This window comes from Osmerus eperlanus, chromosome 4, assembly GCF_963692335.1.
Source record: "Osmerus eperlanus chromosome 4, fOsmEpe2.1, whole genome shotgun sequence".
In the NCBI taxonomy this organism is placed as follows: Eukaryota; Metazoa; Chordata; class Actinopteri; order Osmeriformes; family Osmeridae; genus Osmerus; species Osmerus eperlanus.
In genome coordinates, this window is record NC_085021.1 from 13,757,694 (window position 1) to 13,769,984 (window position 12,291).

The following is a 12,291-nucleotide window of genomic DNA, read 5'->3' on the forward strand; positions in this document are numbered from 1 at the left end:
ACGAGATATAAAAATTCTCGACTTAATAAAAGCCTACAGTAACTTTCTTGGAACAGTATTAAAGGATTTCATACACACAGTTATGCATCGTTATGGTGGGATAGATTGTCGATAGAGAACAACTACAGGTAGCCTATAATTAACTACTTTCAATGTATGAAAACTAGAAGAAAAAATAGAAACTGTCTGGACAGGGTGATAATGCAGGACCATGGACAACGGTCCAAAGTAAAATTCTGGTGAACCGTTGGGACTCTCCAAGGTCCTGATTGACAAATATTGGTAAAAAAAAAAAAAAAAAGAATAAGAAAAAAAAAAAACGCAAAGGGATGTCTCCATACCTGTAGATGGCGCCATTATGTAGGGATCACTGATTCATGAAGACTGGTCGAGAAGAAAACAAACATGTGAGCAAAGATGGCGATCCCACTCTGCCTGGCATGGTTTCGTGGGTTGGCAGTTCGAACTGTCAGCACTCTGCCTCTCAGAAAGCATGGGTCACTCCTACCAGCAAGAAGATGGTATATCACTACAGCGACCAGGAATAGTGAGTCCAATCATATCGCCCGAAACAAATAACTGGGATAGCAAACTAGATCGGCTATGGCTTTGTATCGCCCTTTGACATATTTTCAGCTCATACTGTAGCTACTAGAGGTCAGTCAGTAGACCCCCCGCCCCCCGAAAAAAAAACAATTGTTACCTCGCAGACCGAACTTAAGATACATAGATCATAATAACCTTGTATGTATAATGCTATGGTCTTGTTCTGTTTGGCAACTTGGCAATGTATGTCCTTAAGGGACTGTTAACATCCAAACCATACCTGGTTCCATGAAGAATCGCTTGCTCATTATATGACATTGTTGTAGTGCTACTCAGCCTGCGTTCAATGCCGTTCAAATTGGACTTCAATTTTCTACATAACATATGTAGAAGTTTAGTTTGTCCATGTATTTCTTAATTTTGTAACACTCTGTATTGGTAGCATAATGATAAAATGCAGGGAAAGGCTAATGGCAAACAATGGTATTGTAACGTTTCTTTCCTTTCTTCCTCATAGACCTCCATTTCAAGCTGGATGAAATGACTGCACATAGCAGTCTGGACCTTTTCAAGAAAGACACAGGTGTTATCTACCGCATCCTGGGCCTGCATGCCAGTCGTGTCCAGCATAACCAGGAGCGCTTCCGGGAGTGGGCCGTGGTGTTTGGGGATGAAGAGATCACGAGTGGACGCCATTACTGGGAGGTGACTGTTAAGAAGTCCCAGGAGTTCCGACTGGGCGTGGCTGAGGCATTGATGTCTCGAGACGACTGCGTGGGCTCTAACAGCTCCTCCTGGGTGTTTGGTTATGTCCAGCGCAAGTGGTTTGCCATGACCACCAATAAGATGGTACCTGTCCCTCTGGTAGGTAAGGCTGAACGTGTGGGCATCCTGTTGGACTACGAGGCTGGTGTGCTGGGCCTTGTTGACATCCAGAAACCTCAGGTCATTCACACCATCAAGGCCAAGTTCAGGGGTCCTCTCTGCCCAGCCTTTGCTCTGTGGGATGGAGAGCTGCTCACCCACTCTGGCCTTGAGGAGCCTCAGGGCTTGAAATGATGCGTAAGGAACTCTGGTAGTGGGACTGGGGAGTGTGGCAATGGCCATGTAACAAGGGTTACATTTTGAGTTATGTAACCTTTCAACCCCTTGACAATGTCTCATGTCAATCCTGAAAAGCAGTGTTTTTCCTTCAATGGCCAGAACAGACATTTTCTGTCTTCTTTAGGCAGCACGGTTACAGGGAAGTTAATAAGTCCATGATATCAGTTCTCATACCTCAGGCATCACAACTTCATGTATCACAGCAGCTGTTTTGTATTTAACCGTAAGATTTATGACCTTATTATCTTTGTAGTGTAACAAATTATTGCCGTCAATCTGTATTAATACTGTATGTTGAGAAATCAGCATTGGTGAAGGGGATATTGCTATTCATTTGCTTTCAGGTTTTACTTTCTTCATTTTCTTTTCACACTTGAATTTAACTAAAAACTCATGTTATTAGTTTAAAGTCTAGCTTTCATATGAAATGTCTTCAAACTTCTCTCTTTCTCTCTATAAAAAATAATAATTAATGTAAAACTTGTTTATTTACAATAGAATATAACAACACATTTCACATTAAGGAATTCAAGCTCACTCACAGTTGAACCTGAGGAATAAGAACAGCAGCACAAGAGCCAAAGTTGATTTAAAACAGCTTTGAAGCAACATGTAAGAAAGTTTCTCAATATCTTTGATGAAAATGTGAATAAACAAGGCACATTTAACTGACAAACTTGCTTCAAAACTGGATATAAATTGTCTGAATATACTCCTCAGTTGTCACATGTTAAATAAAGATTTGTACCGCATCTTATTTTGCCCTCTGTACTTGCAGTGCGTTAATATATTCTGGGCGTAATGTGTCACAGTAATAAACAAATCAATCAAAACAAATTAATGTACAAATATATTCACACCAAAGACTAGACAAAGTTGTGCCATTTCTCAAGCCTTTGTTAAGCCAAAGTTTCCTGAAAAATACTTTAGTCTATCAATTGAGCTTAAGAAACTCAAAAGTTAATTAAGTACTTCCAGTTGAGGTAGATTCATATGAAAATATGTTATAGTGGTGATACCTGATTTCTTTATCTTTATTTGTAACTACTGTGCAGTAGTACTTACAGCCTGAATGTTGTTTCTGGGTGCACTGGTGGTGTAAAATAAGACAAATAAAATGATTGTCTCTTATTAATTAAAGCATTGGCTTACATTTGTTTTTAAATTATAAAAAAAATAAGACAAACCATATATACAGAAAATATGCATCACAGTGGCATTCAATTTTACAAGCTTTGAGCTTTATGTACTAATAAATAAAACTGACCACCCAGGGTTGGGTGAAGTTACCATAGCCTAAACCATGTTCTAGCAGCCGACCACCTGTCATAGCCTTAATCTTATGCACTGCTATGTTGGTATTTGGCATTCTTCAACCACTTCTTGTATGTGCAGCAAAAGGGATATGTTCCCTTTTTATGTTTAGTCCCTCAGGGTGCAGCCTTATGAGGACCTTAACAGTTCGACATACAGTACATGTGTTACCTGATAACATACAATCAGTGAATCCCTCCTCACGGCTCTTTGTGCATAAGACCTCATGTATTCAATACAATCAATCTGTACACGCATGTATTATCTTTCTCAAACCACAACCTTCAGTGTGTCCAACAGCAGTGGTTTGGCCTGGTCTTCAGAGTCTGTCTGGGGAAGGCTGCGTGGGTACATGCGCTGGTACTCCTGCAGGACTGCCACCACATTATCCCGGCCAAACTGAATGGCATCATCTATGGGGCTGTTTCCCCACCTATCAGAAGATGAGATGGGATGAGGAAATTAGGATTTTTTGACTGAGTGAGGAGTATGTTTTTGGAGTGATGAGTAGATTAGCTGACCTACCTGTCCTTGACATGGGGGTCTACCTTACAAGTCTCAGTTAAAAAGATCACTGCTTCAACATGACCTAAGCAAACAGTGAAACAAATGCATTAATACAATGCAATGAATAGGTGAGAAATAAGTGAGAAGGTTTACTTTTCTTTCTTTCATGACTTATGTTCTGTATGTTGTTCATGTATAAATCTCTATCATGTATTTAGTATAAGTCACCTTCGGCTGCAGCTACATGCAGAGCTGTGCGAGAGTCATAGTCCCTCTCCTCCATGTTGGCTGCAGAGAGGGCAAATCTAGGGGAGGGAGAGAAACAGAGAGAGAGACAGAGAGACAGAGACCCAGAAAGAGAGAGAGAGAGAGAATATATTTCACTGAAAGGTTAATTAAAATGAATGATGGCCAACTGAGTTTCCTGACTTACCGTCTTTGTAAAACATAATAATGAGTAAATAGACTTTAGAAGTCGTCTGCACAATGAGGAAGTGACATGTGAATGTCACACAAATTCTATTGAACGTCTAACTTCTAATGTGTGTCTGACACGTTACCTCCTCAGGGCAGAGACGTCTCCACTGTAGGCAGCAAACATCAGATTCACCACAGACTTGTTCTGATGGAGCACAGGACAAACATTAACATAAAGATGTTATCGAGATAATTAGCATCCTGGTGTAAAATAGGCTGTGGCTGAGCAGACAGCAGTTAAGGTGTAGCCTGTTCTGTCTCCCTTACCCGATCATCATCTGACTGTCGTCGAGGGTCCAGCTTCTTTGCAAAGTGTCTCAAGTTGTCATAGTTGTGGAAGTTGAAGAGGGACACCAGTTCCTAAACACAGGGTAAGTTCAAAACAAAAGGATGCTTTTATCCCATATTTCTGAAGTCTCGTGTATGTGAAATGACAGTATAAATAATAAATTGACTTCATACTTGGCAGAAATGAATGCCTCGAACGCTATTTCCGACTTTATCTAAAGGTGGAGACCAACAAATCATTCCCATAACGTTGGGAACCACCAGCAGCACTGCCCCTGACACGCCAGATTTGGCCGGCAAACCCACCTAAGAATATGAAAATGAAACATCAGGTTTAGTTTGATACTTGATACTGTAGTAAGCAAAACCTGCTATATGACTCTGTATGCATGAGTGATACTCGTGTCTATTTGTGACTCACATGGAAAGCGAACTGGCCAGAGAAGTCGTACATTCCACAGGAGTGCATGAGACTGAGGGTGTTGCGCACAGCTTCAGCGCTCAGAACACGGTCCCCTGTGATCGGACAGATTCCACCGTTCGCCAGGGTGGCGGCCATGACGCTGGATGACTCACATGTCACCTCAATGGAACAGAGCTAGGAAGGGAGGGGAGAGAGACAACAATCCTGTTTTGTCAACAAACTCAATTTGACAAACCCAACTAAGACTTTAAACCCGGAGAGAAAACTTGAATTCCTATAGGCAAATTTTAAAAAGTACGAAACTAAGCTTTACCTGGAAGTAGAAATCAAGGGCTGCAATCATTTCTTTATTGTTAGGAAAGCACTGGAGGCACAAGGAGGGAAAGGACAGTCTTAGTTTCACAGTAGAATAATCAAATGACTGTTTAACAATGACTTATTTTTATGGTTTGTTTGATTTAACTTAAACACTAAGATACACTTCTCACTCACCTTTTTCTCCTTAAGGTAATAACCGATTGCAAAATTTCGGTCACCAGTCTCCTTCTCTGACTGAAATCTATCAGGGAAAAGTATACATAAGAGGACATACAGTACGGTATTTCACAATATGTACTATTATGTTGTCCATAACTGCAGTAGGTGACTCACGTGGCATTGCTGAAGCCCACATACTCAGAACCAGCCATTCTTTTTAAGAATTCCATGACCTGCAAAGATAGTTATTTGTGTGAAACGTGAAGAATACTTATGCAGTATTTGGATTTCAGTAACTTTTATTAAAAGACTATCAGTGGTACAGTACTCACATAGTCAAACTTCTCAGCCTTATTTGCACCAGGCTGCAAAATTATGAAACAAGAGTTAAGTAATAATATTCATGTATTCTTTTTACTGACAGCATTCTGCATAGATTCAGTTTTCAATCCCTTCAGTATAGAGTGACTTTGGGATTGACATGAAGTTTAGTCAGACATAGTAGTGGGAGCATCCAGGTATCACTAGACATGGAGAGTCTGGACTGTCCATGTGCTGGTAATGTTGAGACGGTGCCATCCCTGGGAAGATTATTACCCTGATTGAATTTCAGGGTCCAGGGAAAGATCATCGCCAAGTCGTTAAGACACCAAAAAGGGCAGGTACTTCCTGTACTCTTCTGGGTGTCTCTTCTCTAAAAGGTCAAAGGTTAACTTAAATATTACTCTAGTGGTTGAGCCTCTATGTTTTGTTGATGGTTGTTCTGATGACGTTCTCAAGAGAGGCATTTGTAAACACTTTTCTCAGTTTATAATCATGATATGTCAAGTAAAGTTTCTGGCAGTATTCAAAAACAGGTATACAGTAAACCTCTCCACTCAGCTGATTTAAAGAGAGTATACATACGAAACAAGCTTGCATAAACACACACACGCAAACATAAACACACACCTTCTATTCTAGATCATCTTATTGGCCAAACTAAACACACCCCTCATAACACTCCTCCCACACGGAGTGCGACATAGGGGATAAGAGCTATCAGTCTGGAGTCAGCTGCAGAGGACAGGCCACCAGTGGAAGGAAAACTCTAGATAAACAACCCACATGACCATGCAAGTCCGATCCCCATCTCTCCCCTCCCTCCCTCCCTCCCTCCCTCCCCCCCCCCCCCTCCCTCCCTCCCTCCCTCCCTCTATCTGTTGGTGTTGGAATAAGGCCAATTCTGTCTGATAAGGGCTGTAGAGAATGAGCTAGTGATAAGGTACAGTAGTTCTGTTTCAGGTCAGAATACATCACGATATTGGGTCAATTGTCCAACGTCTGGCGATAAGGTGTGGTGGGAGGTTACGGGAGTTCCTTTGCCAAAGGCTTCCGACTTTGTACTTCAGATGGAAGTGTGGATTTCCTAAATGGAAATCTAATCATCAACTCTGTGCAATACCAGCACTTACAGCCGCAGGTGTGCTAATGACTTGTAAGATGCTTTAGTAGATAAGGATTTTACACATGGTGATTTGACACCATGTGTGACCATGTAGCCCGTCCTTACCTTCAGGAGAGAGCTTATGACTATAGCTCCAGCATTCACCATGGGGTTGTGTGGTTTATCTGCCAAAGGAACCAAAGGATGTTGTTACTGCAGTGGACTCCAGACACAGCTATGAACCAAAGAACAAGCTGGATGAATATCGTGAACATCTGCATGTCTACATGGATATGTTCAGTATCATAAGTGTGGAGCATAGTACAGAAGAATATGTAAATCTTTCGAGCATAGTAGGGATTCAGATATAAACGGTTCAAGCATAGTAGAGATGAACACAGTATGTAAACGTTTCCAGCAGTGTGTAATAATCTAGGAGGAAGGCTGACGAGATAAGAAGCCTGTCTAACAATCTCCTGTCCTGTTCTTGTTCTTTACTCTGTTCTGTACCTTAAAGGACTGTGTGGCAATTATTGATCAATTAGCTGATGATGTCATTATTTCTTAAACTGCTATGTGTAGACAGGTAGGCGTTGTGTGTGTTATAAAATTATGTAAACTAGGGTGCCCTTTGTGCAAAATACATTAATCATTCTGTCACAGCCAGAACATTCCATTGTGCATTTTGTGTCAACTTCCAGTAAGAACCAATGACTTGCTTTGCTGGTTACATTCTTTTAAAATGAAGACCAACAAGTTTGGACACATACTGGAGAGGATATACTGTATGTTTATGAGAGCAGTCCATGGGAAGTCTCTCTCACCTTCCTCATCCAGTGACAGTTTGTTAAACTTGAGTCCGCTGGGCTCTTTGCCCACGTAGCGGTGAACATGCTCAGTGCCAGCTTCGTGCACAGCGATGGCATACTCCAGGGGCTTCACACATGACTGCAGACAGAATGGAACCTTGGTGTCACCCACTGAATGTCTGCAGTACAGAAGCACAGAACATGAGGATGGGAAGGGAGATAACTTGAACAGGGTTGATCTTAGACAAAGTTCAGGGGGACAACTACGTCCCTATCCACACACAGGCTGTAGTAATGCTGTGACCTTACCTCTGGCCATCCACCGTGCATAGAGACACTCCCCACAGATCAGGACTGAATTTGGCCAGTTGAGGAATGTAATCTGCTACCTGCACAATAAATTCAGAGCAATGTGGTCCATGAGGGGGTAGAGGCTCTTTATTATACTCAATGTGCAGGTTGGTGTGTGTTTGTGTGTGTGTGTGAGGGCATCCAGATGTGAAGTAGTATTCACCTGCCCCCCTTCCTGCTGCTGGGCACTGTAGTACAGCTGGTTAATGTGAGAAACAAACTCCTCAAAGTCTGGGATGATAAACTTTCTCCTGAAGGCCTGCGTCAGCAGACTGATGTTATTGCCAACAAACCTGAAACACACATGTAGTAGATAATAATAGAAACTGTGGAGGCGGTTTGAATCATTTGACCCACAATATGCTAGCAGTCGTAAACCTATTATGAAATTAGATTCTGTAAAACTGGGCTCCAACAGCTACCCAAATAACAACACAAATAGCCATCCAATGGGATTTGGTTTTTGTAATCACACCTGTCTTTATCATAAGGTAAACAATTGCTATGTTTAGTAAGCTCTGGTGTGATCTCAGAGAATGGCATTCCCATTCTGTCATTCCAGAGCTGAGCTGAAATTTCCGACCCATAGCCCTTGTTAATACAGCACTTGCACAGAGGAGAATGGAGGCATTGCATAATTCATGCAGAGCACGAATCTCTAGAAGTTCCAAGAAAGTGGCCATATACATTATTTCAGAGGATGACAATTTTGCATCACACAATTTCCATTGTTATTTTTTAAGTTACATACATGGCATGATACATAATATAACACACAATATACTTGGGAATCAGTGACCCACTAACTGTGCCAGGTCAGGGTATGAATCGCCACTGCTTTCGTTAAGTTAACTTTTCCACTTAGGCAGTAACAGTGTTTGGACAGCAGTGTGGATCTCCTCTGAGCTCTCTGATAAGCTCTGGCCTCTAATACAACTGGCACCGTCTGGAGTTCACACAGAATTCTGCCCTTTTATTAGCTCCCCTCGAGACTTCAGCCCTGCACAGATGTCATTCTCTGTGCCAACAACTCCAGAACTCTAATGCTGCTTGCCTGCCCGCGTGTTTGTGTGCATGTATGTGTGTTTGTGTGCATGTATGTGTGCATGTATGTGTGTTTGTGTGCATGTATGTGTGTTTGTGTGCATGTATGTGTATTTGTGTGCTGTATGTGCGTGTTGGTCTTGGACAGCTGTTAGCTATAAAACTACCGACACTGTCAGTCCATGTTTCACTTGAGGTAACCTCATCACCGGCACCACAGACTGTATACACCCCATGATAAAGTATGCAGGGGTATATGTAGGGGGGGGGGGCAGTAGTAGTAGGGGGGTAAAATCCTTAGATAATTTTGTGTAAAAAGAAATTCATTGTGTTATGTGTAGAAGTAAACAAAGTTCTTACTTCCTAAATAACTCCTGGTCCATCATGACTGCTCCGGCGGAGTCACGCGTGGTCTTGCGTAGCTGTACCATGCAGTCACGCAGCCGAGGGTCGGATGTCAACAAACCTGTACTCTTCAGGGCCTGCAGAGGGTGAGGGTGAAGAGATGGATATGAAGAGAGATTACAGGATATGGAATATATATATGTCATGTGGATTGCAGACAGTAATTTTCTTTCCTTGACACAAAATCAGCATTATAGACCATAAATATAGAGGAAAATAAAACAGGAAGACATCAGACAACAGGCATCCTATTTGTCTGTGTTTGTCACCATTGACATCTAAAAGGCTTCCAAAATTCCACAACCAGACCTGAAACAACCCCACATAGAAAGGTGTACCTGTACTGGGGTCTATCTCCTAGAGCAAGTCACAATCAAGACAGACCAGTAGCTATATGAACCCTGTGTCTATTTCTGGGCCACTAGACCCTACAGACCTTCCTCATGGGAACTTCTTGCTCCTGGTTATTTCAAACAAGTTGTATGAGCACACAGTCAATGCAAGTCCAAGGCAGGGGCACTGCACCCTCTTGTTGTTGTCAGATGTTGATTGAGTAAGACGACGCAAGCACCAAACTGGGTGCTTGCGTCAAACTGGTCAAACTGGTATTGTAAATCAGTCAGTGATGCAGTTTTTCTCCCAAGCACTGCTAGATATGGGTTTCTTTTCTGCTATTTACTTGAGTACAGTATGTTTTTTCCTCACAATTTGTACAATTGTGAGAAAAAGTTTGACCACATTGGAGTGGATGTCTTCAGATAAATTACCATATTACTGTATGACTGTCAAGCACTAAAGTCTCCATAGTTTATACTTCACTCTCACCTCTTTCAACTTCAACTGAACAAGTGCCGCTAAAAAGGAGTTAACAGGCAAACTGACCTTGCACAGGCCAGTATTTCAAATGGTGTAATATTCAAACACACCTACTGTAGTACAGCTCTGTTGTGTTACGAACATGTACCAAACACCTTCATGGCATACCCTCTACTTGGGAGGACAAAATAACCTTTCAGAGACAGAGTCACCTTAAATCTTAGTATGTCTTCAAAAATGAACTCTTTGACGCTACTTTCCAAAATAATATATTGACAATATCTCAATTGTCAAGGATGGTGTAACAGCTTCTGGAGTGGAGTTACATGTGTTGACAGGCTTTAGTGTAGATGTAGCGTCTATGTACACGTGTATGCAAACCTGAAACTCAAGGAGGGCCTGACAAGTTTTAGTCATTGGTCTGTCAAATATCTTAGCATATACTCACTCTACCCAGTCTTTTATTAGACCTCTGTTCCTTTCATTTGAGCATGCATATGAACGGCCCCAGGCAGGGAACAGAAGGTGCGAAATTAGGGCGTAAAAAGAACAGTCTCCACTGCCCATTCTCTGGTGATGTCATGTGACTGTGGCTGAGGTCAAATATATGGGTATTTGGTTCTTAAAGAATATTAGGTCAGGTCTTTGTAAGTTTGTTTACCATAAGTACTGCTGAGGTGTTCCATTAAGCCTCAGCAGCCATTCACAAGTAAAGCACAGGCCGACTGTACATCTTAAACACTGTGAGGGCAATTATCACTATCAACTATCAGTCATTAAGACTCAACAATCCTCCATGGGTTAGCAAGGATTTACATACAGTACCCCCTCATTAACAGTTAATACTCCTAGAGTATCCATATCCTTATCTCCTATTAGTCTGTTACATTTCCTTCACACTAACCTGAACTTCTTCTCAGCTGGTGACACGGTGTGAGAAATTCCTGACTCATCTCCTATTACACCCCTTAGTTTGGATTTAGCTCAGTCAAAGGTCCTTTTAGGAATTAGAATGTGTTTTGGTCCAGTAGTACGTCCAGTGCTTAAGTACGTCATGAAAGCAAACTGTGGACACAGTCGATAGATTGAATGGAAAGGTATTGTAGATATTTAGGCTACTGTTGGGTTGTGTGGAGGATGTACTAGTAACTTACAGAGATGAACTTGGAGACAGGGATCATTTCTTTGCCCTCAGTGATGGTGTAGAAGAGCAGGTCCTCCAGTCCAGACACCAGCCTGTTCCTTCAAACATGGACAAAACTGCATTTTTACACCATGTCACACTTCTTCTGTTAGTTCCAATTATCACAAGTGTATTTAGGAATACTTAGGCACATGTGCTACTTGCCATCATCACAACGAAGAAGGCATTATTAATAATGCTGCAGTAAAGGCTACATGTGGATATCAACAGAAAGCAAACGTTGTTTTCCCCAGGCTATGTTCAGCCAAAGCACTGAAAAGGGGTTTGGCTACATACACTGTAGCCTACCCACACTTCAAATTCTTACTATGGCATCTTATATACTCAAAAATACCATGCTAATAACTGAAGACGAAAACAAATGATATTACTCAAAGTGTAAAGTTTAGGTCTACCTTAAATCTCCATGGTCCATGTCCAAGACAGCTTGATCCAACTCAGTTTGACTATGGAAGGGCTGCTGTATGTGTGATGCTGCACTCACACAGAACAACTGGACAGGCTGTTCCTTCCTGAATATGACTTTGCTGTCACCACCAACTCGTGATGACTTAACCACATATTTAAGCAGTTGTAAAACTCCAGAATTACTGGTTCGTAGACGTTTTAGACAGTGCATTTTAAAAAGAATAGCTGCGACTCAAACAATGAACGTTAAATAACTTTTAACGTTAAAGTTATTGAAGTTGGGGTGTTTTGAGTTCTCGTGTGCCGCTCTCCAGAGATTTCTTCGGTAGTTACCACGCATGCACGCTCTGGCGAGGATGTGTCTGTCGCACTGGGGGTGGGGCTGTGACAGCAGAAGTTCAGACAGATAACGTGGCCCAGTGACCAATGACAAGTGAATTGTGCCCGTAAAATTCTAGACGGTGATGCTGGATTTATGATAACATCAGGTACGATTTCGCTTACAAGATTAGACACCACGGGTCTCCAGTAATAGCATATGTTCCAAATGTTGTTGCCACAACCACTTGTCCAGAAACTACGCAATCTTACTGGATTTAGCTAAACACTGTTCGTTTCGCGTTGTTGATTTTTCATGACTCATGAGTCAAAACGAGTTATTGATGTACCATATTAAACAAATGCGTTTAAT

General features: G+C 41.7%; 2 protein-coding genes across 2 annotated transcripts; one reads left to right on the plus strand and one right to left on the minus strand.

Annotated features, from left to right (window-relative positions):
• The first annotated feature begins 368 nt into the window (after positions 1-368).
• On the plus strand, positions 369-2,559 carry spryd4 (SPRY domain containing 4). The gene is made up of 2 exons (XM_062459300.1): positions 369-547; positions 1,064-2,559. Exons 1-2 carry the CDS (start codon positions 418-420, stop codon positions 1,603-1,605), a joined length of 672 nt encoding a protein of 223 aa, XP_062315284.1. The 5' UTR covers positions 369-417; the 3' UTR covers positions 1,606-2,559.
• On the minus strand, positions 2,120-11,956 carry LOC134018926 (glutaminase kidney isoform, mitochondrial-like). Its single transcript, XM_062459298.1, has 18 exons — positions 11,588-11,956; positions 11,143-11,230; positions 9,128-9,249; positions 7,887-8,016; positions 7,682-7,761; positions 7,388-7,551; positions 6,690-6,748; positions 5,470-5,502; positions 5,312-5,370; positions 5,153-5,219; positions 4,974-5,024; positions 4,658-4,834; positions 4,411-4,542; positions 4,216-4,308; positions 4,032-4,093; positions 3,700-3,776; positions 3,490-3,553; positions 2,120-3,397 (listed from the first exon to the last, which is right to left on the minus strand). Exons 1-18 carry the CDS (start codon positions 11,809-11,811, stop codon positions 3,235-3,237), a joined length of 1,845 nt encoding a protein of 614 aa, XP_062315282.1. The 5' UTR covers positions 11,812-11,956; the 3' UTR covers positions 2,120-3,234.
• Positions 11,957-12,291: the final 335 nt, after the last annotated feature.

Excerpts from the sequence above, each read along its gene's own strand:
- spryd4 (XM_062459300.1), top strand. The coding sequence starts at position 418 with ATGGCGATCCCACTCTGCCTGGCATGGTTTCGTGGGTTGGCAGTTCGA. Across the intron at positions 548-1,063 it reads CACTACAGCGACCAGGAATA|ACCTCCATTTCAAGCTGGAT; the intron begins GTGAGTCCAATC and ends TCTTCCTCATAG.
- LOC134018926 (XM_062459298.1), bottom strand. The coding sequence starts at position 11,811 with ATGCACTGTCTAAAACGTCTACGAACCAGTAATTCTGGAGTTTTACAA. Across the intron at positions 8,017-9,127 it reads GACCAGGAGTTATTTAGGAA|GTTTGTTGGCAATAACATCA; the intron begins GTAAGAACTTTG and ends TGTGTGTTTCAG. Across the intron at positions 5,025-5,152 it reads ATTACCTTAAGGAGAAAAAG|TGCTTTCCTAACAATAAAGA; the intron begins GTGAGTGAGAAG and ends TTGTGCCTCCAG.